Raw genomic sequence first — 26,507 nt, forward strand, 5'->3', positions numbered from 1 at the left:
CATCTAACCAGCCTTCAATACACTCATTAAATATCTCTCTTAATTTGTTCAATGCCCCTCATAAAATGTAGGACTTTGGCATCCAGATCTGTAAGCATTTTAGTGATTGTCCAGAGATTCTATACATTGTCTAATTGAACCTTACTTTAATTGAAATGTGCATCCCACAGGTGAATGGTATAGTTTCCTCTAAAGTATTGCTCATGCTGCTTTCAGCAGAGGCTGTTAGTAAATGACACTGTTTACAGTTCAGTGTTTTGTTTTCCTTGCAGGAATTGAGTTGATTGCTGCTTTTTATGGCTGCCTCTATGCTGGATGCATCCCTGTAACAGTACGACCGCCCCATGTACAAAACCTCACAGCCACTCTGCCTACCGTCCGCATGATCGTAGATGTAAGTAAACGGGCCTTGACGATATTTGTTTTAAAAAATTGACCTTGTAACTGTTATTTGCAAATTGGGTAATGTGAACTTGCCTGCATGTACATGGAGGGTTGCTCTTTTACTGAATAATTGTGATGGAAGTTACATTTAGCAAAAGAACAGGAGATAGTGACTGAGACCTTATTTATCATTACTCAGCATTCTTGCTCTATCTATTTCCAGTCTTGTTTAGAACACAGCAGACTAGTCTGGGGGGAAAAAGCTTCCCTAAATAATGCTGTCACTTAAAAAAAATAACGCTCCAAAAGGAACTCTGGGTTCAGCGCCCCATACCATGTCTCATACCTTTGCATCACCAACTGTCATAACCTTTGTGTCTTTCTGCCTCCATGCAGGATGGAAGCAATGGTTCCTTTTGATGTCCCACCTTCATTTTTTCTGTTATTTCGCCCTGGAAGGTTTTTTTTGTTGGTTTTTTTTTCGTTGATTGACTGCAAAAATGCTCTCCTATTCTGTGGTTGGTATTTAAGAGTGGCTTCAAGCAGTGCATATGAAGCAGCGTGCCTACATTTTCGCGCTTGTGAAATATTCATGTGGGGAACTCCTGATAGTTTGTGTGTGAATCTGCTTGATGCCACTGGTGCTCAGACTGTTGAATTCAAAGCTTGGTCCTGTAAGAGTCTGCCTCTTACTTTTAGGTCATAGGCATTTTCAACCGATTGGGATATAGTTTTTGGCATTAAGCATGGGTTCTGTTGTGTATATTAATGTCCCTGTTCTGGGTTCCTCAGCAGGAAGTTCAGGATTTGTAACTACATACGTACATGCCTCTGAGAAGTACCTCTTGGTGAGATAGCACACAACTGATAGGCTTGGGTGTCCTCTAATACAAGATGATCTGCTCAATCCTGATAAGTTTATTACATTAATTCAGAAGCATTCAGGACTTTATCTGACTCCCCTGGCCAAACCACACAGGAAGATCGACAGCTCACAAACAAACTCTTTCTGTATAAGGTTGAGTCTTACTATCTCCAAAGTCCTTCTGCATCAATACCAGGGATGCTGGGATCCAGTGCTGCTTTGCCTGGTAATCTGAACAAAATCCAGGCCTCTTGCTGGTATCTCAAATAAAATCCCTTTGGTCAAGATGTTTTTAATGATTTTCTCATTAACATTTAAACATTGCAGACGTAGACATACACATTAAACAGCAGACTATTTCAAATCTACTTGCATCACCTATTATTGGCAGTTGGCCACCAGCCTCCACCAAACCTAATGACTTAACAGTTGATTCTTGGTCCATAGATCCTCCAGTGTTTCTGTGGTAATCCACTGCTCCTTTAGTCCCCTTATTATGAATGAGTACATCTGTTCATCCCATGAAGGCACTCAGTTAAAGAAGGGGGTGTGTGTGACCTTCAGTGGCGGGCTATTCCCTGCTAGGCCAACCCAGTGCCTTTGCCAACTAGCTCCTACCAGCATAGTCTATATATTCTTTTAGGATCAGACTCTGATCTTATGCCAGAGCAGAGGGCACCCTAAAATGATGATTGGGGTGGACTATACCGATGTTGCCTTCTACATTGATTTAAAGAATGCCAGTGGACTTGATTCCTCGCATGAGGCAAAGCTTGACTCACTGCGTAGTCTTTTTCTGCTTTGGGACTTCAAATCTTTTTTGACTTTCACACTTTCACTGGGACCAATCCATTTGCTGTATTTTTTGCGAGTGCTTCATCACTTCTGATCTCAAATTGTGCCTAAGCCCCATCTACCTCTTCCACATACTATCATTGGCGTTGTATTCTTTTTTAGCACTATTTTCACTGAATTCATAAAAAATATCTATCCCTGGTTTCCCTTATTGGATTTCTTTTGTTTTGTTTTTATTTTACTCATAACATTTTTCTCTTAATGTTAAAATTCATTGCAGAGTTGTATTGTGTAACTTATTCTACTGTGTACTGCTTAAAAACTTCACACTTAGCCTTTGATTTAATCCTGCCTGCTTCGTGTCACATTATCAGGGACTAAGCACTGGTTTATTTAATTTAATTTGTGTGAAATCTAGTAGATGGTGGCCTTATACTTTGAGGTGCACTCTGAAGGAAGCTAACTCTATATAGTGGACTAAAAAGAGGTGCACTATGGCAGGTCGGTTCGAGCAGCCGCAGGCTTATCAGAGGGGAGTGTTGACTATTTGGTTTACACACAGAGTCTATAATTAAGACACACTCAAGGAAGAAATTTGAGTTCAATTGAGAAAAACAACTTACATTTTTGCTTTGATTTAGACACCAAAATTACTACAATCAGATAAGTACTTTTAGCGATTTTTAGAAAACACAGTAAATGCAGCGGTTGGATTTGAGGCATGAGCCTTGAACATGGTAATGTTATCCTATTGGAGAAACATACACTGCATAGGTATACTTGCAATCAACTTACAAGACTGTTTTTCTGAACTTAAGGTAAGGAGGAGCCAAGGTCCTTAGAACCACCAGCTGTTTCGGGTTACCTGCCCTGGTGTGTCCGGGTGCAGAGGTGCTGGTCGCAAGGGTAGCCTCGTATGCTACAGGTAAAGTCAAAGAGGAAAAGTACCTGTAAGAAAAACGCTGCAAGTGGGGACTTGGAGACAAGTCCATCGGAACCCAAAGAGAGGCTTGGGTCTTGAGGTTCTCTGGTCTAAGGGTACACAGTCAGTTGGTCTAGACTCAGGCTGTTTGGCTCGTGTGCAGTGGTATTTTATTCAGCGTTGGAAGCCCTCACTTCTTAGGGCCGACTGGTAGATGGGGACAAAACAGGACAGCTGGGCCACACTCTGTACTGGGCTCTGCGATGCTGATGTCCTTCATTGGTAGGTCTGTCTTGGTGGTGTTGGTGTCCAGGCTGGACACTTAACAAGCCTTGGCTGTTGCAAGGGCTCCAGGACCCCGGGAATTGGTACTGGATTGCTTTGTCAGTGGACCCGGTGGACAGCAGATCAGTGAAGTGGGCTTTGCAGCCGGTGCCTGCAGGCTGCAGGAAAATGGCTCCTCCACTTAAAGGGAGATGCTGGCTGGTTGACAAAGTACTGGCAGCCCTCCAAGTCTTTAGGTGGATGCATACCTGCAGTAGGAGTCCGATCTTAGCAATTATAGGGCCAGGAGAAGGCAGGCAGGGTTTGGCACCAATTCCGGTGCTGGTTTACATTTCTCACATTTTCGGCTCTTCTTTGCCCCTCTTCTTCTTTAGACAGATGAATCTAAGTTCCTGGTGTGAGGGGGCCACCTAAATTCTAAATTTAAGGGCGTTAAGAGGACTGTAAGGTAGTAGCCAATGGGCTATTTACCTCTGGGGACACTACACCCTCCTATATGACTTCCTGTGGGGAGTGGACATAACCCTGTCCCAAAGTTCTTAATTCCACCAAAAGCAGCTCATCTGATAGCCCACCTTAGGGGTGTGACTAGCCTGGGTGTGCAGCACGCCTACTTGGATAGCTAATTTCCCGCCTGTCCTAGTGCCAAATGAGCCTCAGGGCAGGGGTTTGGCATTCCCAGGTCTGGGTGAAGCCAAGGTCGCATATCAAAGGTGGTAGCGACTTTGAAGCCCCTGGCATTGATATGCTAAATCTTTAGCCATCCTGCTGGAAGAGATGTAAACACCTTCTAGAGCAGGCATTCTTTCTGACCTCATAATGATGGCTCTCACCTGCAGTAGTTCAGAAACACATCTGTGATGACAGGCTGGTAGATACCAGTCAGCCAGCACACTAAATAGTGTTTTGTTTCCAGGGGGCACCTCTATGGTGCGCTCTGGGTGCATGTCAGAATAAATCCACTACTGGCATCAGTGAGTATTTATTAAGATGAGGTTTTTGATACCAAACACCATTATTTTCAGTGCAGTCATTATGTAGCTGGGTAACTTATGATGAGCACTACCCAATACATAACTCTAAGATGGCTACCTGACAAAGAACTTCGATCGCAAGTAATTACTTTTTAAAATATTGAATTTTGCAGATCAGTAAAACTGTTCTTTAAATGCGTCTTTACGCACAATTCTTTTCTTATCTGAGAAAAGGCATAGATGGCATACAGGTATTTACGGTCGGTGTCTGGGGGTCTCCTTTGGGACTCAGAGTAGTAGAGGGCCGAGGTCCAAAGTACCACCAGCAGTTTTTTTTATACCTGCCCTGGGACGTCTGGGTGTAGAGGTGCTGGTCAAGTTGGTAACTGTGCTCACTACGCTGGTAAGGAGAAGGGGGTGCACCTAGAATCAGGCTGCAGAGGGGGACTTTGGGACAAGTACGGAAGCTCCCAACAGGGGCCGCAGGACACAAGGGGTAGCACAGTCTGTTGGTGTCTGCCGGGGGTGTTTGGTTGCAGAACAAAACGGTTGGTTGGGCTCTGTGCGTCCTGGAACCTTGCGGTCGGCGATCTTGCCAGTTGAGGTGCAAAAATCAGGACTGCTGGGCCATTCTGGAAGTGGGTCTGTATGGTGCTGATGTCCCTCGACTACTGCTTGGTCTTGATGCTGTTGCAGTCCAGATTGGACTTTCACCATCTTTGTTTTCTGCCTGGGGTCTGGTACCCTGGGTATTGGTCCTGTGCGGCTACAGTTGGTACTGGCATCCTCTCACTTTGTGGGGAGGGCAGATCTGACCTTAAGGAAAACAGGCGCCTCTTGCCATATTAGCAATTGTTTTGGTTATTGCAGTAGAATCTACATCATGTACTCCTGAGGAGTTTTTAGTTGCAGGAATTATCCTAAAGTCCGGAACCCTCATCTATCTACAGGCTGCCTGACACCGCGCTCCATTCACCGACACCATCTCCGACATCATCGCACAGCACGCCCTTGCCTCCACAGACTACATACTACTCAGTGACCTAAACTTCCACCTCGACAACCACAACAACCCCAACAGCACCACCCTCCAAGAGAACCTCGCCAACATAGGACTGGAGCAACTTGTCACAGCCCCCACGCACACAGCAGGATACACACTCGACCCAGTCTTCGCAGAAGGAAACGGAGTCTCCTACAGACATACCACAGAACTCCTATGGACAGATCACCACTGCATCCACTTCTCCTTCAGATAGCCCACCAGACACAAGCTCGCCCACCGCCGCCCCCATAGAAGCTGGAACAAAGTCACCAAAGACTAGCTCAGCTCCGCCCTCACAAGCACTCCACCACTGACGACGCCAGACGCTAACACCATGGCACACAACTGCGCAGACATCCTCGCCCCCTCAAGAAAGCCACAGGGCGACTCATCAAGAAAGCAAGCTGGTTCACCCCTGCACTCCCAAGAATCCAAGCGCCCCTGACGACTACTAGAAAAGACATGGAGGAACAAGAAAACCCCAGAAACACGCACCTCCTACAGAGCAGCCACCCAACACCTCACCACCTTATCAAAGCCACAAAAAAGAACTTCCTCCAAGACAGAATCTTCACCAATGCCCATAACTCCAAATAACTCCTTCCATCATCAACAATTTCAACAAACCCATGCAGCAAAACAGACCTCACACCCTCCCCAGAACTCTGCAACCATCTCTGCTCCTTCTTCCACGTCAAGATTGACTATTTACGACAACTTCGACTACCAAAACCTATGCACCGCCCCAGCTCCCACCCCTAACAACGCCACCCAACAGGCCCTACTCATGTAGACCCCGCTCATGACAGAAGACACCTTAAAGACCATGAAGAGCATCCATTCTGGAATACCCTCCGACTCCTCCCCAACCCACATCTTCCACAAAGCCTCCATGGCCATCTCACCCGAACTACGCTGGACAATCAACAGCTTCCTCGAAACCACCTAATTCCCCCGACAACTGGAAACATGCTGAAGTCAACCCCCTCCCGAAGAAACCCTCTGCAGACCCGGCGGACCTCAAGAACTTCAGGCCCAGCTCCCTTCTCTCATTCACAACCAAAGTCATCAAAAAGGCCATCGACACCCAGCTAGCGAACTTAATCGAACCTAACATCGTGCTGGACATCTCCCAAACCGATTCTGCAGCAATCAAAGCACCAAGACCGCCTTACTCACTGCCACCGAAGACATCCGCTCCCTCCTCAACCAGGGCCAAATGGCAGCCCTCATCCTCCTGGACCTCTCAGCTGCCTTCAACACAGTCTCCTGCACCACACTAGCCACCAGACTATACACCGCCGTCATCCGCGGAAAGGCCCTCAACTGGTTGTTCTTTTCTCACAGGCAGAACTCAGTGAGTCAGAATCCCACCTTTCCTCTCGGAACCACAAAGACCAGATGTGGAGAGCCCCAGGGATCCTCCCTTAGCCCTGCCCTCATCAACATCTACATGGATCCCCTAAAACCATCATCAGAAACCATGGGCTCAACATAGTCTCCTATGCGGACGACACACAGCTCATTCTCTCCCGCAACAAAGAACCCAACATCACCAGCACAACTTCCAAGAAGGAATGAAAGCCATCACCACCTGGATGAAGAGGACCTGCTTGAAACTCAATTTGGAGCAAACAGAAGTCCTCATCCTGGGCTCCACACCATCTGCCTGTGCCGACACCTGATGGCCCCCCACCCTCAGAAACCCCCCACCCCGACAGACCATGCACAAAACCTCTGCATCATACTAGACTCCGCACTCATGGTGAACTGCCAGATCAATGCCGCATCCTCTGCCTGCTTCAGCACCCTCTGCATTCTCTGAAAAACGTTCCGATGGAACCCACTCGAATCCAGAAAAATGTTCATGCACGCCCTCATCAGTAGCAAACTGGACTACAGCGAGACTCTCTACGCCAGAATCAACAAGAAACTACTTTGCAAGCTCCAGAACGCCAAAGCCAGATTAGTCCTAGACATCCCTGCCACCACCACATCACACAACACCTCTGCGATCTCCACTGGCTCCACATCGAAAGAAGAATAACTTTCAAGCTCCTCACTCTCGCCCACAAGGCCCTCCACAACGGTGGACCAGCATACCTTAACAACCGCCTCTCCTTCCACGCACTCAAGAGACCCCCCCCCCCCAATTATCTGACCTCTCTCTGGCCACCATCCCACGTATCTAAAAGACCAGAAGAGGAGGGAATTCCTTCTCCTACCTCACAACCAAGGCCTGAAACAATCTCCCTGTCCTCCTCCGGCAAACACCCACACTGCCCAGTTCAGGAAAGACCTCAAGACCTGGTGTAGTATCTTCCGCCGCAGGGGCATACCCGGAACTGGCCACTCGCCCCCCTCCTCCTGGGTTCACAATGGGTCATGCCACTGTGACAGGCTGTGGAATGTCACAGTGACAACGGTTCTAAGTCGAGCTCCCTGCGCGGAGCGTGAAGGGTGAGTCAGCAACGAACGGCTGAGGTCCTTATGTTGTAACTCTTCAATAAAGTCTTCTGTTAACCCAGAGCGTCTCCTGGCTCCTGATTGAAGTATCTCGATTCAACACTGGCAACGAGCATGGGATACGCACCCACGCATGCAAAGCACAATGGATTAGACACTTGGGCTGGATAGTGTGTGCCTGAGGTGCCAGCTGAGATGGAGTTATCCTAATCGGTGACCAAAGGCTGTGGTATCCTAGTGGTCCTGTCACGCTGACCTCAGCATTGGCGACAGTATTCCGAGAAACTTGATGCAACGACGGGGGAAGGCTCGAACTGCCAGGAGTGAAGCGCCCGCTTTGAGGCGAAGGCTGTGGATCGGGTGGAAGACGCCGTCTGCATGCCCGTTTTTTGCCGGTCGCGCTGACTGGCATTGCTTGTAGAATATTTATCCAAAGAAAAGCCTAGGACAAGGGTGCCAATCAGGGCGCTATCAGCTTTCACCCTTATTGACTGAAGACTTTCCTTTCACCGGTCAGGAGGCAATTTCGCGTGCTGTACTGGCACTACGAGTTGACACCAACTGTAGCCTGTGTCACCGTTGGGTGCCAGCGTGCGAACAGACCACAAGGAAGATTGGCTTGCTGTTTGATGGTGGTCACGGAGGAGAAGGGGATGTGTTTCCCAAACCTCAGGATGTAATCGTCCTGCCACTCCTTTCCAGCAGAACGAAAGAGAGTATGTTCTGCTACTAACAACAACAGTTTGATTTTAGGACAGCGCCATCTAGTGGTTCCCTTCTCTGCATTTCCCTATTCGATTAAAATACACTCCCACACTTCACACAAGAGTTTCTATGGTATGGGGATATTGCAGTCCCCTGCATATTCTTGTCAGTTGGCAGTAAAGAGTTAGGGTCTCATCTAGCTGGGCACCTGGTGGTAATTGACCGGTTGCCTCTGAAAACGCATTTAAGTCCTGATTTCTCTTCATTTTCACCCCCACTTTCCATAGCCCTTAGCCCTCAGCCACTATGCAGAATGTAACACCCTCGCCTTTCTTTCTGTCCAATCCTGGGGAGCCAACCCGCAAGTGGATAAATGGAAAAAAGTTTTCCAGAACTATGCAGTAGTATGTGGACCCAATTTTGGGCTGGAAAGAAGAGTGGCTTTGCTGATGCACTACCTGGGTGGTGAAGGACAAGAAATACTATAACATCTTCCAGAGCTGAACGCAAATGACACAGAAAATAAGCACGATTATGGAACGGTACCCTTTTGGCACTGTTTGAGTCTTCTTCAAAACTGACAATAATCTCTGCAGAAGAGTTTGAAAAAGTATCAAAAGGTAAACTAATACTGCAGAAGATGGATGTACTACCGGGAGGTTATGGTGGTCAGCCTATAGAAATGAAAGGCTACTTCTTGCAACCAAGAAATTATCTGGGGGCAGTTCTCCTGCAGGTTGAAGAAAGAGAGTAGACGACAGTAGCCTTTGTGTCACGCTCGCTACGAAAGGCAGAGGTCAGCTCCTCTGTAATCGATAAAGAGGCACCAGAGGCGCATTGGGCTACAAGGACAGGCTGACTGTCACCAAAATTTACGTATCCAAGAAGGGGGACAACATCCTGGGGTGGCAGGCACAGAAAGAGTTAGGTGTCTATCTTAATCCCAACAAGAATCTCAAGATACTCGTACAGGAGGTGGGGAGGACCGTGATGGAGATAGAGGAAGAGTTCAAGGAGGTCTTCACAGAGAAATTAGCGTGCCTCAGAAACTATGCCCACAGAATCAAACTCAGAGATGGATCCAAGCCAGTTACAGCCAAAGTCAGGAATCCCCCAATTTCCATACAGGTGGCTGTGTAGGGAGAATTGGAGAAATTGTGCAAGCTGGAAATGATCAAACTGGTAGAGGCCACGGAGTGGCTGGCACCAATCGTTGCAACCAAGAAATTATCTGGGGGCAGTTCTCATGCAGGTTGGAGAAAGAGAGGAGGAGACAATAGCCTTTGTGTCCCCCTCGCTACGAAAGGCAGAGGTCAACTACTCGGTAATCGAGAAAGAGGCACTAGTGGCGCATTGGGCGATGAACATATTCAGAGACTTTGTGTGGGGAATAAAATTCTACCTGAGAACCGATAACAAGCCCCTAGTAAAGGTCTTCAGCAGAAAAGGGCTAGACTCCATCTCGAGCAGGATCAAAAGATGGGTTGTGAACCTCCAGGAGTACACATTCGAGGTGGAATACGTATTCAGAGTGAGGAACCTGGCAGCTGACTGTCTTTCTTGATTGGCGAGTGAGGAGAGCGGTCAAACAGATGAGGCTGAGGTGCTGATGGAGGCTGACAAAGAAATACCAGCGGAGAACGTGTGCGTCGTCACTCAGGGAGCCATTGAAGAGGGTAGCTGGAAGGAAGCCCTTAGAGCTTACGAGCTCCTACAGAAAGTCTGTGAGAAGACGAAGGGAGAATGGGTGGACTAGGACAAGCGAGAAGAGATTCTTAGATCATTCTGGATGGTCAGAGACAAACTCTCTCTCAACAAGGATTGTCTGTTCAGAGGTACCAGGTTGGTCCCCCCAGACCTTAAGAGAGTATTTGGTCACCATAGCACATGAGCGGCACTTGGGAGTCACCAAAACCAAGCAAAGGTTACGGCTAGACTACTGGTGGCCGAGCATGGACATCGAAATTCGGAGGAAGATAAGAGACTGTGTGCCATGCTCCGCCAGTGACAAGATCCTAAAACTGCACACACCACCCATGCAGTGTAAGCGCCTTCCCGTGGGTCCATGGCTTGATGCAGCATTGGACATAGTGGGCCCACTGACCGGAGAACATCGCACACCGTACATTTTGGTTCTTATGGATCTATAATCCAGGTGGCCAGAGGTAAAATGTGTGTCAGAAATCACAACGAAGGTTGTCATAGATTTTCTACAAGAGATATTCGCCAGAGAAGGTTTGCCACGTAGCTTGACGGACAATGGAGTGCAACTCTGCTCTAAAGAAATGAGGGAATTCCTGGAGAGTAAAGGGATAGTACACAAGCGTTGTGCACTTTATCACCCAGAAACAAATGAGTTGGTCGAACGATTTAACTAGCCTATCAAGTAGGGGATCCAATTGGCCAGGGCTAATGCGCTGTGTTGGAAGGAACAGGTTGTGCAAAGTCTGGAAGCTTACAGGCTGACCCCTCATCAAACCACTGGCACCTTTTGAATTACTCAGAGACAGGAAGCCAAACACTAAGTTTTAGTACCTGGGTGGATGAAGTGGCAAAAAGGGTGGATTGATCGAGATAAAGAGTCGCAGTGGAGAGACCGTGAACTTAAAGCCATGAGCGACAGAAAGGCCAGGTTCCACAGGCTACATGCAGTTAAAGATGTGAGGTTCCACGTGGGCGATCCCATCAAAATCAAAGCACCCACTGGTAGTGCAGATTGGTCCGAGTTCACTAAGCCTACTAAAATTGTAAAGTTATTTAAAAATGCGGTGAAGACCCAAGAGGGAAAGATTTGGAATCTGGGGAGGGTGGTAAGGTACAATGCCCCCACGGTGGACACCGACAACGCACCAGACAGGGAGGGAAACCCGAAGGGGGGGCGAAACACCTGAGAAGGGTTGCCCAGAACAGACCAAAGCTTTCCCCAGGACAAGTCATAGGAAGGTCTGTCGCCTGAAATATTTGCAGCACTGTTACTTAATTATTCCCATTGTTCATTCTCTTCTCTTCTGTTGTGTTCAATTGTTCTTGGTTGTGTAAAGGAGGGGGGTGTGTAGTATCTTCCACCGCAGGGGCATTCCCTGACCTGGTCACTCACCCCCCTCCACCTGGATTCACAATGGGTCATGCCACTCTGACAGGCTGTAGAATGTCACAGTGGCGAAGGTTCTAAGTCGAGCTCCCTGCGCGGAGCGTAAAGGGTGAGTCAGCAACGAACAGCTGTGGCTGAGGTTCTTATGTTGTGACTCTTCAATAAAGTTTCCTGTTCACCCAGAACGTCTCCTGGCTCCTGATTGAAGTATCTCTATTTAGCACCTGGCTCTTCGGATGACCCCAGCACGCCACAGAGTTTTCCCCCTGCCCTCAATAGTGCCTTGAGAGCCCTGCGGGTGAGTAGCCACGCTATACAAAACCCCTGATTGATTTCACCAGGAAGCAAAGTACTGGATTTTATCATACAAGTTATTGATGCAGTGCTGTTTTGCTATCCATGCCATTTAACGACATCCACTGTCATTTGCTTAAATTTTTGTTTGATCCTTTCTAAGTGCCATAGCACAATGTGTCACATGCGGCAAAAAATTGTCTTTCTAGGTCCGTTATTTCCATTTCTACCTGTGTAGTTGACGTACCACTGAACGTTGGTTTAATTAGACATATGACTTTAATTCCTCACTGACTTGGTCAGTTAAATTATCATCCAGGAGTCATACCCCCGTCGGCCCCCTCTCATATCCACATGGGAGTTATCTGAGAGTGTGCGCGAGAGAAGTTGCACATTGCAACATTGTTTAGATCAAGCCCAGTAGAAAGATATAATGCAGCCGCGGCAAGGAATGGAGCCGGGCCGAGTAGTGAGTGTTAGACTTCTCCACTCAGTGCCACATGCAACAAACATCTGTCCAACCCAATGATACGGCCCACTCCGATAGGGCTATACTATAGAATTGCTCACATTGGCAGCTTCAAACCCCTCTGCATTCTCTGCTCAGCTTCAAACCCCTCTGCATTCTCTGCTCGATACATGATCTCATTTCAATTCAATTCAATAATCTTTATTTTGGCATATTATGGCCACAAAAGATGCATAAAAACAAAAATACATGTCACAGTAGAGGAATGAACAACAACGACCGCACTGGAGAACAACAACGACCGCACTGGAGAACAACAACGACCGCAACACCACCACCCTGCTCGACAACCTCGACAACCTCGGACTCAAGCAACTGGTGTCCACCCCCACCCACCTCGCCGGACACACACTCGACGCCGTCTTCTCATCCAGCAAAGACATCGCCACTGGACTCCACTGGACTCCACTGGACGGACCACAGCTGCGTCCACTTCACCTTCAAAAGAACGACGATCCACCACCACCAGCGACAGGTTGCTCGAAGAAGCTGGAACAAGATCACAGCCGACCAGCACGCCGCTTCCCTGAGCCAGCACCCGCCTACCAGCTCAGCGAACCCCAGCCAGGCCGCCGACAACCTCACGAAGTGGATCAGCAACTGCGCGGACGAACTCGCCCTCTGAGGACCCCGCCCAGCAGACCCGCCAGCAAGAAAGCCCCATGGTTCACCGACTAACTCAAGAGCTCCAAGAAGAACTGCAGAGCCCTCGAGAAAGTCTGGAGAAGGGAACCAACACCAGACAACATGACCACCCTAAAGCTTGCCACCCGGAAGCACCACCAACTGATCTGCGCCGCCAAGAAAACTGCATTCAAGGACCGGCTGGACAACAACGCACACAACTGCAAGGAACTCTTCAACATCGTGAAAGAGCTCTCCAACCCCAACGCCGGAAACAATGACATCACCCCATCGCAAGACCTCTGCAACTCCCTCGCCTCCTACTTCCACAACAAGATCGCGGACATACACAACAGCTTCAGCTGTCAACCGACGCACGCCACGACCACAGCAATGCCGCCCACCACCACCCTCCGCGCCTGGACTCCGATCAGCACCGATCAGCACCGAAGACACCGTCCGCATGATGAACTCCGTCCACTCCGGATCTTTGACCGACCCCTGCCCTCACCACGTTTTCAACAAGGCCGACGCTGTCATCGCACCCCACCTGCGGGACATTATCAACACCTCCTTCGACACAGCCACCTTCCCTGAGAGCTGGAAGCACGCCGAACTCAGCGCTCTACTCAAGAAACCTACAGCGGACCCCACCGAACTCAAGAACTACCGCCCCATTTCGCTCCTCCCGTTTCCAGCCAAAGTCATCGAGAAGACCGTCAACAAACAGCTGGCCGCCTTCCTCGAGACAAATGGGTCACTCGACCCCTCACAGTCTGGCTTCCGAGCCAACCACAGCACAGAGACCGCCCTCATCGCCGCCACCGACGACATCCGAGCCCTGATGGACAACGGAGAAACAGCGGCCCTCATCCTCCTAGACCTCTCCGCGGCTTTCGACACGGTCTGCCACCGCACCCTAGTGCAACGTCTCAGCAACATCGGAATCCAGGAGAAGGCACTGAATTGGATAGTCTCCTTCCTCGACGGAAGAACACAGAGTGTCCGCCTACCACCGTACAAGTCAGAGGCCACCGAAGTCATCTGCGGCGTCCCTCAAGGATCCTCGCTGAGCCCCACCCTCTTCAACGTCTACATGAGCCCCCTCGCGGCCATCGCACGCCAACACAACCTCAACATAATCTCCTACGCCGACGACACCCAGCTGATCCTCTCCCTGACCAACGACCCCCGCCGCCGCCAGAGCCAACCTGCACGATGGAATGAAAGATGTAGCCGAGTGGATGACGACCAGCCGCCTGAAACTGAACTCAGACAAGACGGAGGTCCTCATCCTAGGCTCCTCGCCCTCCGCCTGGGACGACTCCTGGTGGCCCCCCGCCCTGGGCACCGCACCCAAACCGACGGACCACGCACGCAACCTGGGCTTCATCCTGGACTCCTCCCTCTCCATGACCAGACAAGTCAACGCCGTCTCCTCGTCATGCTTCAACATCCTGCGCATGCTACGGAAGATCTTCTGGTGGATCCCCACGGAGACCAGGAAGACGGTCACCCAGGCCCTCGTCACCAGCCGACTGGACTACGGCAACGCCCTCTACGCCGGAACCACCGCCAAGCTCCAGAAGAGACTCCAGCGGATCCAGAACGCCTCAGCCAGACTCATCCTCGACATCCCACGTAACAGCCACATCTCCGGACATCTGAGAGACCTGCATTGGCTACCCGTCAACAAAAGAATCGCCTTCCGTGTCCTCACCCACGCACACAAAGCCCTACACGATCAAGGCCCGAGCTACCTCAACAACCGAGTCAACTTCTACGCTCCCAAACGCCACCTCCGATCAGCCAGCCGCGCCCTCGCCGCCGTCCCCCGCATCCGAAGAGCGACAACAGGAGGAAGGTCCTTCTCCTACCTGGCCGCCAAGACCTGGAACTCCCTCCCTCCCGACCTGCGCTTGACCCAAGACCACCTCTACTTCAGGAAGAAGCTCAAGACCTGGCTGTTCGAGCAGTAACGCCCCCCCCCCCCCCCCCCCCCAAGCACCTTGAGACCCTACGGGTAAGTAGTGCGCTCTATAAATGTCTTTGATTGATTGATTGATTGATAATTTACATAATGTCGGATGGGGTTTGCAGAGATAAAATAAAATCCATAATTTAATTAAGAAGGCATATATAAAACATTTACTTAAAAACAATTTGTACATATCCAGTAATTTAAAATCTCAGAAACAGTTCATTAATATACAACCAATAGATGATCAGAACAACCTTATCCAGTACAAAATCATTGCACATAGACCTAGCCATTTCTAAGTCCAAATAGAAATCTGCTAACACATAAGACAACCACTTGTCTAGAGCCTGTTTTAATAATTCTATATGCTTCAACATAGGAGCGTATACCCATGGCATTGCACAGTGACCTAATCTATCTTTTTCTTGCTAATAGGTATGCAGCATAAAAGAACAGGATATGATTATCATCCTCTTTAGGACTGGACTGACAGCACATACACTTCTCACTTTTTTGAGGCCCCACCGTCGTGGATCAGCTTGCTAACATTATTTTTGTTTTGAGTATTCCATATCTGAATTTCAAGTATACGCTTTTTGCCAGAGGTGGTCGGACCTCATCTAAAAAGTCCTCAAAATATGGGAAATCTTTAAATTCCAGAAAGCTACTTGTAATGGAACCACCTGTGTGACTATTTGGGAGATTACATGCTATATAAGCCCAAAATGTTGTTTTCACAAGTTTCTTACAACTGTGTGTCAAACATAATGGATCCTCCAAAAAATGAGACAACCCAATTCTACAGAGCCAAATTTGGACGTGTTTCAGCCAAGGGTTCGAATTGTATAGGTCCAGACTCTTTAATTCTAGGAGGCCATCTCTATAATCTCCGTGTTCGGGTGTACACCAGAGTCTCACCCAGTAGGAAAGTGGACGTAGGATTGCTAAATGGTCTGTGCGTTTCGTGCTTAGGTCTAATAGTAACGGTAAAAGTGGAGTACGCTTTGGTAATCTTAAAATACTTCTATAGAAGTTATTTGCACTTTTTATAAAAAGATTTCCAGCTTTTGGGCCCCAAATTTCTGCGCCATATAGCGCTGCAGACTGGGCCTTGAATTTAAACACTTCTAGTGCTGGTGATATTGATTTGCTAATACTCGCCCTGTGTTTCTTTAAGATTGGTAAGGAGTTCTGGGTTAGAATAGTTTTACTTTTTTCAATTTGGGGTTTCCATGAATTCTTTGAGTCTAAGGAAACACCCAGATAAGTAAAATTAGACACAAGTTCCAGTTTTTGATTGTTTAAAAAAAAGTTTCCCTTAAATGATTTGTGAGGATTTAGGGCCATACATTTCGTTTTTTTCGTATTTATCTCTACCCCTTACTTGTTACAATAAAGTTGGAATGTGCTTAGAAGGGTTTGTTGACCATTAGGCGTCTGTGAGATCAGGATGGTATCGTCCGCGAATAAGAGTGCGGGGACCCTTACTCCATTCAACTTAGGTGAATCATTGTTACATTCTTATAAGTGAGCTGGGATGTCATTGACAAACAATGAAAAAAGTGTGGGAGCCAGCACACACCCTTGGCGGACTCCCCGCTTTATTGGGACAGGTTTTGACTTTTCCCCATTTTGTCCCCAACGCACTCTAGCATAATTATTATCATGGAGTCTTATGATCTGTTGAAGCAAACAGACAGGCAACCCCAACATAGACAAACAATCCCATAAACGATCACGTCAAACTAAATCAAAAGCTGCCCTAAGGCCAACAAATGTTACATAAATGTGCCCCTTACGTGAAAAAACATACTTCCAACAAAGACAACACAATCTGAACACTTGGTCAATTGTACTTATGTTGCTCCCGAAGCCAGCTTGGAACTTTGTGAGGTATCATTCTCATCTATCCAAGAATTCATACGTGTTAAAATATGCCTGGGAAACAACTTTTGTAAAATATCCATTGAACTGATAGGGCGATAGTTAGACGGATCATTTCTATCGCCCTTTTTAAAAATTAAAACAGTCTCTGCACCCCTCCAGCTATCAGGTAAATCTGCACCCTTAACTAGAATATTAAAAAGCCGATTAATATAAGGTGCCCAGACTTTAATCTCATGTTTATACAAATCGCCTGGTATTTTATCTAGACCTGGTGCTATATCATTTTTGACTGAGTTAATAGCTAACTCAGTTTCCTCTAGAGTGAACATTAACTAGAGTACCGGTGCAAGGTGTGTACCGGGGGTGTTCCATTATATTTGCCTCAATATGTTCAGGAACTTCATATAGATGGGTAAAATGGTTGACCCAGGTCTGTTAATCGATGAACACGTCGTGGGCCAATCTACCTGCGTGTTTCCCATTTGCTACTAATCTCCAAAATCCCACATTATCCTTGGACTTTGCTGCCAGTAACATATTCTCCCAACATTCCTCATCCCAGTTAGATCTTGCTATCGCCTGGATCCTCTTGTATTCCTTCCTTGATGCCCTGATCGCTTCAGGTGCTTTGTTTTTAATTGCCTCTATAAGTAAGGCCTTGCCTGAGCGACAATCTTTGCTGTACCAAGGTTGAGTACCCACTGAACTAATTTTCTTTTGGCACTTTTTTTTAGACATTTTAGACACACATATGGTAATAATGATGTAAAAAACCCATTGTGCAGATCAATGAAATCATTATCCCCTACCGGTTGATTTAAGACACTGCCAAATGAGTCAGCAAACAGAAAATAAATACCTGCTAACGCTTCTCCATTATCTAGTAAAAGAGCCCATTTAAGTTAGTCTGTTGTTAATTACTAGTGGTGGATCATTATTGCTAATGTCTAGAGGATAATACTCCTTCTCCAGACCATCACTAAAAAATAATCGATGATCTATTGATAATTGGAGTGGACGATGATCACTTTCGAACCGAGGCTTGATCTCAAGATCTATCTGGTAAGGCCAGACATCAAAGGATACTAAAATATAGTCAACTTGACTTTTGGAGTTGTTTTTATCAAAGGTTGCAGCCTTGGGAGAATCAGATGGCAGACGGCCGTTACAGGCCCTCAGCCCATACGTGGTTATCAACCTCATTATTTGAACTGCTGGGGCAGTACAACGCACTGTTTCACTATGAGATAGGGGTGGAATGTTGTTAGCCCTGTCCTCATTTCCAAAAACACAACCGAACCCTGAGATTGGCTTAAAATTGCAGTTCATATCCCCACCTATTATCATACTTGGTAATTCATTCTGGTTGGCTATAAAATTTTGCAGTTTTTCCAGGATCGGGGACTCTTTCGATGAACTACCTGGTTGTTTATATACATTAAATAAAAGGAGACCCCTCCCATTTTTCATCTTAACTTTCAACCCGAGTATATCAACTGAATAATTAATGGCGTAATGCTAATTTCCAAGGATACTTTTACCCATACTGTTAGGCCTCCAGATGGCCTGCCTCTAACTGATGGTACAGCTTCTATATTAAAAGTCCTATATCTGACTCTATGCAGTATTTCTAGTGCCCATGTTTCTTGTAGGAAACAAATATCACCAGAGTCTATAAATTTAGACCAATCCGGGTCACAAAGATTTTTCAGCAACCCCGCAATGTTCCATGATATCAATGTTCAATTTTAATGGACAATACCCCATTCTTTCTGCATGTGGTCCTGCCAGCGAAACCCCTTGGGTGCCTGCTCTTGGGATAGTAATTGGTCCTGGAGGTTTTTCTCGTACATCCTCCAGACTAAAAAACCTTTCGCATCCAACTTGAGTATCCAGCTTTCCCAGACCTAACCCCTCCAGAGATGGCTCTTGGTTACCCTTCTTCAGAACAGAAGTTGGACCTATTGTTTCTCTTGCAGCACCCAAAAAATGATCAGTAGCCAATCTCGCCTCAATACCCACACCTGGTACCTCCTTAGTCAACTCGTGAATGGCTATTTCGGGTTGGTAATCGCTGTCCTCATTTCCCCCACTTCTTGCCCCGATTTCCTCTATATCAGAAGCCAGGGGCATAGGTTCAGTTAGTCAATCAACCATCTCCAAAGATGTAAGGTCCCAGTATCTGTTAGAAATGTGGAGGGGCAAAGGTAAGTCCGCCCTTATACCTACAACCTGGGTAGATGAGCGATAAAAGTAGCCTAAGGGGAGGGCATGTATATTAGTATAGGCCTTCTGGGTTTTATCGCAAACTCTCAAGAGGTGACGTACAGTATTTGGGCGTTTGAAATTAATGACTATACAGTCCCCCTCGATATCTTTCCTTTGCTCACCAACCCAACCCACCCTACGGACCATGATAATCTCGTTCGTTTTCAAGGGGCCAAAACCTTTAAATCTTTTCAGCCTGTCAGCAACCTTGTTCCTAAGTGTATACCGGGTTTCATTTTGGTTGCTCCTGAGCGCTGGTACTCCTGATAGAACTAAAACATAGGGACACGCTGCAGGAGGTAATCTCAAATTATCACAATTGGGGGTAATATTAGCTTCACTTATCTTTATATTGGGTATTGGCAATTTGCTGTTACTAGGATGCACCAGATTCCCTGGTGCTTTATCCAACCTTTCAACAACTGGGCCCATTTTTTTAGGCCTCAAGTCAGCCACAACTAACGATTGAACGTTTGCGCTTGGAACTGACACTTCAATGGGAGCGACTAAAGCTGGGTGAGGTAAAATGTTCAGCCTAGTGACCAACTTTATTTCTCGCTTCGCACATAGTTTTCTCCATGCGGACTTTGGTACATTCCTCAAAAATAGAATTCCCCTTTTTGATCATAACTTCCATTTCCAATAGCCCCTGGTTTAGACCTTTTATTTTATCATCTATATCCTTTGCTCGAGAAACCATGTCATTTACTTGCTCTTGTATGGAATTTAGGGTAGATTTAAAAATATCAGCGACTACAGATTCCAATGATTCTACCGCATCATCAGCTCCGATGTTAGGAGAAAAATCGACCGCCTCGGTTTGGGTACTGAATGATCTATTTTTAGGGCTTATATTATCTGTTTGCACCACCTGTGCAATTACTTGATTTAAATTTGCACCCTTATTTTTATATATCCTTTTCCTTTGCATTAAAGGTTTACCTTTAGTTTTTTCCTGTAACCCCCTAGGTGCCCCCCTCAGCCTTGTTACCATCGGCGGGGATGGCGATGCCTCTAAATCTGACCGAGTTCTATCAATGGTCAGGGTGGAGATTGATGTTGCCATCTCAGGAGTGTGCACAGGTGCTAGCAAGGGTTCACACGGCAGTTGGGATGTGTCTAAGGAAACAGGAAGACTGTGTGCATGATGTATCACTAACGAAGAGGGATCCAAAGACAGCCTTTTCTCCACTAGAGCAATCTCATGACTAATGAGCGATTCTGCACGTAGAAGGAACCCATCCAAAGTTCCGTTCAGGCATTTCTGATTATTAATCTTGGTGACCTGGGATCCTGGAGTTGGACAGTCCTTAGTTAATTGACTGGCCATCAGACTATGCTATGAAGAAAGCCCAGGTAACTTTTTGAGTGCTTAATAGTTGCCTTTATAACCTTTGTAGCAAAAAAAGGATTATATGCACAAGTAACAAAAGGATTATATGCACAAGTAAAAAAAAGATTATATGCACAAGTAACAAAAGGATTATATGCACAAGTAAAAAAAAGATTATATGCACAAGTAACAATCCCCAAATACCAACTAGAGAGCACCTCGATATTTACCCTGTCAGTATACCAACAATGAAATACATTTCCCTAATCAACCCCAAACTAACCACACTGTTCGTTAAAGATGACACAATAAAAAGAACAAACAAGCTCCTTGGGATAAATAACTCTTCTGCTAGTAATTGTACTACGGGGGCAAAGGCATAGCATGGGTGGTATTACAAATGTGGTCCCATAAAATCAACAGACCCTAAAGATGCAGACCAAGAGTAATGGCCCAGCCCGGCCTCCTCCGGCCCCGGACGGCCACAGACGTACCGCCCTTAGTCCGGGCGCGATATGGGCGTGGGCGTGATCTCATTTAAATCTCCCAATATTATCTTTCCAGTGAGCACATCAAACAGGAGATCTGTAAGATATTTTAGCATCACTCAGGAAATCGTGAACAATACAGAGGCAATCCGGATGGTCCAAGTTCATTCTTTAGTGGAGCCGATATAGATAAATATTGGGCCCCCAGCTTGCACTGTGGAGACCTAAAGTTGGAAGGATTTATTCAATAATATCACTACGCTTCTGAAGCCTCTGGTGAATCTATAGTATAATTCTTGTGTATATCATTGTTGGCCAGTAAAGATACAGTTTGTTCCTTTGATTTCCATTTCCTGTAGAAGAATTGCATCTGGGGAATGCCTTTTAATGTATTGGAAAACTGCATGCCTCTTTATTTGATCACAAGCAGCCCGCCCCAGCGTTGCCTGGGGCAGTAGGGGGCTGGGGGCTGCATTTTTACCCCGGGGCAGAAGGTGGCTGGGGCAGCATGTTGAGCGGTGCACCCGCCGACTCCCTCCCGCCAAACCCCCCCGCCCGCCCCGCCTCCCGCCCGGACTCCAGCAACATCCGATGCAGCCCGCGCGGTGCACCCGCCGACTCCCTCCCGCCTCCCGCCCTAGCAACATCTCCAGCCACGTACCTCTCACTGCTCCTCCGCTTCCCGCCGCTCCCCCCCGCGCTGCCACTGCTCCTCCGGTTCTCGCCGCTCCTACCGGCGCTGTTGTCCTCCGCTCTTCCTGGTTCTGGTGAACGCACTTCTCCCCTCACGCAGACGTCGCTCATGTCGTCTGCTCTTCCTGGTTCTGGTGAACGCCGCTCCTCCCCTCACGCAGACGTCGCGGCCGGCGCGGATGTATGACGTTACTCCGCATACCGTTACAACTACCTACCATTACAACGCGACCATTACAACGCATACCATTACAACGCATACTCCAGTCCCCGTGGACCCTAGGGAAGGTGTTGGATAGTAAATTATACTTATTCCCTATCCTAGAGCGCCCCCCAGCGCAATGCGTTTGTAATGGTATGCGTTGTAAAAGTCGCGTTGTAATGGTAGTGCGGAGTAAAAAATGCGTTGTAACAGGTGCATACCGGCCGGCGCTAGTTGCAAGGGACTACTTTTTTAAATTTATTAATATTTTAAACAACGGTTTATTTTTATTTTTATGTAGCCTATGTCCTTCTGCTTGCCCTGAGGTTTTCTAAGATGTCTTGGGTGTGTAGATTGGCGCTGTGGTTCCCGAGATGACCTTGCCCAAAGGTGCAAGTTCTCTCTTTATAATAGTAGTATAGATTTAGGCCATTGACATTCCAGGTTTATTTAGTTGTCAGCCACATCTTCCATGTGTAGTTCTGAAGCAGTGTGTCTATCAAATAATTTGGTAGCTTAATACAATGTCTGCTGCCTTCAACTAAAATGTGTCTAAAAATCAACAACTTCATCTTTAAACTCCCCCTACCACTCCAGAACTATCACTCTCAACCCCTCTAAACTACTGTAAGGAACTCAGCTCATCATCCCAAATCTTAGAGGTTGTGACCCACCTGTCTCCTTCTTGTCCGAGAATTAGTGTTATGTTTTGGCATACTCATGGCCTCTCATCTTTGTAGTTGTTCTCAACCTGATTTTTCTCCTTTATTCCCGCTTGTTGCAGGCTATTTTCCGATCTTTGACCAAGTCCTGTGTTTATTCCGTTTTATAGAAGAAAAGCGCTATATGTAGTATCTTCATTGTGCACTAGTTATGTGTTCTTTTTACACATTGTGCACTAGTTATGTGTACATTCAGTGCAGGACAGAAGATTAAAAAACATAATTCGTGCCATACTCTCTGTGCTAAAATAGACAACAGGTTTGTGGTCTAATGCATACCTGATTCTGGGAATCCATTTTTCAGCATTGAGATAGGATTTCCAGTTATATTTCTTTAGATTGAACTGTTGTCCACCCGCTGTCCTGGTGGAACGAAAACTGCCTTTCCCACCTTTCGCTTTTGCTTTAAAAGACTCAGCCAGGAAGCCATAGCAAGGGATGCTGTGATCCAAGCAGGCCGCATTCAAACCCTTGGAGATCCTGTGGCATCACTAAGCATTGACTATAGCAACGTTGTATCCAGAAACAGAGAGACAGTCAGCTAGCTGTGGAATGCATTTTGCTTTTCACACTCATGTCAGAGCACTGCTGCTGGTGCAAAAATAAACTTAGTGATCACTCCCTCGGGTGGAATACAAGTAATGTAATGGTTACACACACCCTCTTCCCTGTGTGTCAGATTCAGTTCCATGGTGGTTAGAACTCCATTTATTTGTGTCATTCTTTGAAAGCTTTTTTTAAAAAAAAACACAAAGTACAGGAAAAGGTGTCTAAAGAGACCATGTAAAGTACACCATTAAAACCGTGTCAAACATCTTTCCCGGCATGGAACATGACTCGCACACCATTATGCACAAATCATTATCTTCCATACGGTGCTGAATATACCTGCTGTTCCCCCAATAGGCATTTAATTGAGGGTTTCAACATACATTCTTTGGTATTACCAAGGGCTATCACATTTATGACATCTTTTCATACCATATGTCAGGGTACTTCTCCGGTTCTCAATTCGCCCAGGAAATCAGTAAACCTCTTCCCAAAAATTATGACACTGAGGGTGAAGTGTTTAAGTAACATACTCAAGAGAAATGAGGCTCTTTTATGGAAGTCAGAACAGCAGCTTATTTTAGTGGGTTACGTAACAAATGACTAATGATAGAACATTGATGACATATGAGCCAAGAAGGTTTTGTGTAAAGATTGTGGATGCTAGTTACCATGGATTCGGTGCTGTGCTCACTCATGAGACGAGTGCGTGAGGTGACGGTGAGCTTGGCGTCGCATGTCTGAAGAGAAGTGAAATTAGATTATTTCATAGTTGGAAATGTGCTTCAGGCTTGTTGCTCCCCTGTGGAAAAATGTATTTGTTACTTGTGTGGTAGAAGGTTTACTTTGGTCACTGACCCTAAGGAGTTGACATATATTGTGAGTGGTGGCAAAGAGTGACAGTCTTCCCCAAGAATCGCCACACTAACTTGCCAGCTTTTGCTATATCAATTTTAAGTTGTTCACATACCTGGTGCGATGAATGGCAGAGCAGACTACTAGTTGAGATGCCCCACTAAAGATGATCTGGCTTTTGATAAGTTATTAGCTGGAGGATTGTCTGTTGGTTGCTGTGGGTCTAACGTGTCACTGCATGTACCTAGCAGGAATTGATAGCTGCAGCAGTGGCATAACAAAAGCACCTGCGGTGTGGGGGGGGACCCTCTCCGGCCTTGGCATGTTCCTGGCCTGAGAGCACTGGACTGGGTCGGGAGCTTGAGGGGGAGGGGGTGGGGCTGCATGTACTTGGCAGAGGCCCCCTCAAGTTTCGTTACGCCACTGAGCTACAGCAGAACAATATGAAGTGCTGAAACATGTGGTCATGTTTGCCCAAAAAGGCTGACCTAAAGAAATAAATGTTCCTAGCATACGTGGCTATAGAGTCACAGGCTTTGCATACTCATGCTATCTAGGGAGTGGCTTGTTTTTCTTCAAAGAAACTGAATTACTGGATTATGTTTAACTCCTTACTTGGTCCACAATGTGCACCTACTACTCTTTAGACTGATTTTTTTTTTAACAGCATCTGGTTCGGAATTCCTCAGATACTGTTCTGAGAGTGACACATTCTTTATATCTTCATTGGGCCTAACAGTTCTACTTCTTGAGACTGACGACCATAGAATACCCATTTCAAGGATTTCTCCTGGAAGGTACAGCGCTCTTTAATCAGCCGCATCAGATTACCAGGATGCCCTGGTCCACAACTCGGTTGAATCCTCTTTGATCTTCAGGAAGCTCACCTCGGATAATACAGACAAGATTAGGGTAATCGAATGGTCACCATTACAGTTTTGCCCCCAGTACTATGACAAGTATCCTTGGACAGACTAGCATGGTGTTTGCCACCTCTCCTCCGACCATAGGGAGAGTGAGTCACCCTGTGACTTCTGCCAACACTTTTGCAGCAAAAAGACTTGGAGGTACTGAAGAGAAAGGTGTTGGGCGCACCTAAAGATCCAGCAAAAGTTCTCCAAGACGCTCAACATTTTTGGCAAGCAGGGCCTGTTGGCATTTAGGTACAAGAGGAAGCTTCCTCCGGTATCCTGTTGGCCCAACTGATGCCAAGCCTGAGATTTTATCCAAGAACTCCTCTCAGGTAGAAGATCAGGAGAGTGTGCCTTCGACGTCAACACTAGCATGGTCAACCTTGAAGAAGAAACCAAGGGCCTTTAGTACTATCCCTGCGCCAGGACCTGAGCGAAGCCTCGTCCACCCAAATGCCCTTAAACCAAGGCAGAGCACCACTCTTGCATGAGTCGAATCTGAGCAGGCCCAGAAGAAGGCCTCAGTCTCTGGTCCACTGTTGCTCTAGGGCTGCCATTGGCATTGAGAAAAGGTTTTTGAACCGCACAATCTCCAGACGATCCTGTCCAGACACGAAACACCTCAACACCTTCACGACCTAAGGGAACTGAGCCTCCTGCTTTGTGTTGAGGCACACCACTCCTCAACTCCCTTTCGAGCTAAGAGTACTGAACCTCCCACTTGGGACCGAAACCCACACGAAGATTATCTCCCAAACAGAGTCAAGTCAATGAAACGTCTAGGTCAGAAGATTCTGAGGCACCCAATTACGAGCCTAGGGCAGGAACTCCATGCCAGACAAAAGTGACTGAACACTGAAGATACTGTTTTTCGCAGTGTGAACAACCACATCCTGCACTGTTTTTTTTTTTTTAAACTTTATTTTCGAGGCATATAAGCTGCAGATTGTACACTATGCATTAGATCGCCACCTGTGTTGGGCTCGGATGATTACAGGTTGTTGTCTTCTTGGAAGAAGTCATTGTAGTCACAAGATAGGTGACTCCTCCCTTGGACAATACTGCGCATGGGCATCAGCTCCATCCTTAGATTGTTTTTTTCCGCCACTGGGTTCGGATGAAAGTTTCTCCGCTCCGGCTAGAAAAAGACTTTTCAGCAACTTCGAAGCGCAGAACTTCCTCAAACTTCAAAAACTACCTTCGACATCGACTACAATACTTTTAGACGCCTTCAGTTCCATTCCGGTCATTGACGCGGGCCGTTGGGCCTACGACGCCGTGCGGCCTACACCACATGGAAAGAACTCCGTTCAAGAGATGCCCGGTATGTCAAGCAAAGTTTCCACATAGCGACCACCACGAGGTCTGTACTACTGCTCCTGCACCACATATTCTGCCCAAACCGAAGGCAAAGGTCAGCACTCCGCCCAAAGGGCCCAGTCGAGACCGAATACCTGCTTCGAAAGCCCCGCTCTCCAGCCTGACTCCGAAGAAACCAACTAAGCCTTCTAGTGCCTCAACACCGAGCAATCCTCTTCCATCGGCACCAAAAAATAAAGATGCCTCGGCGCCGAAGCCAAAAGACCCTTCGGCACCGAAGCCAAAAGACCCGTCGGCACCGAAGCCTAAAACAGTACAT

At 47.0% G+C, this 26,507-nt stretch overlaps 1 protein-coding gene across 1 annotated transcript in view; it reads left to right on the top strand.

Annotated features, from left to right (window-relative positions):
* Nucleotides 1–26,507, top strand: part of DIP2B (DIP2 acetate--CoA ligase B (putative)) — a 792,630-nt gene that overhangs the window by 533,342 nt on the left and 232,781 nt on the right. Inside the window, exon 27 of the mRNA XM_086966287.1 lies at nucleotides 273–394. Coding sequence (XP_086822413.1) covers nucleotides 273–394 — 122 coding nt within the window. The remainder of the gene's footprint in view (nucleotides 1–272; nucleotides 395–26,507) is intronic.

The sequence above is a fragment of the Lissotriton vulgaris genome, chromosome 1_1 (genome assembly GCF_964263255.1).
Source record: "Lissotriton vulgaris chromosome 1_1, aLisVul1.2, whole genome shotgun sequence".
Classification (NCBI taxonomy): Eukaryota; Metazoa; Chordata; class Amphibia; order Caudata; family Salamandridae; genus Lissotriton; species Lissotriton vulgaris.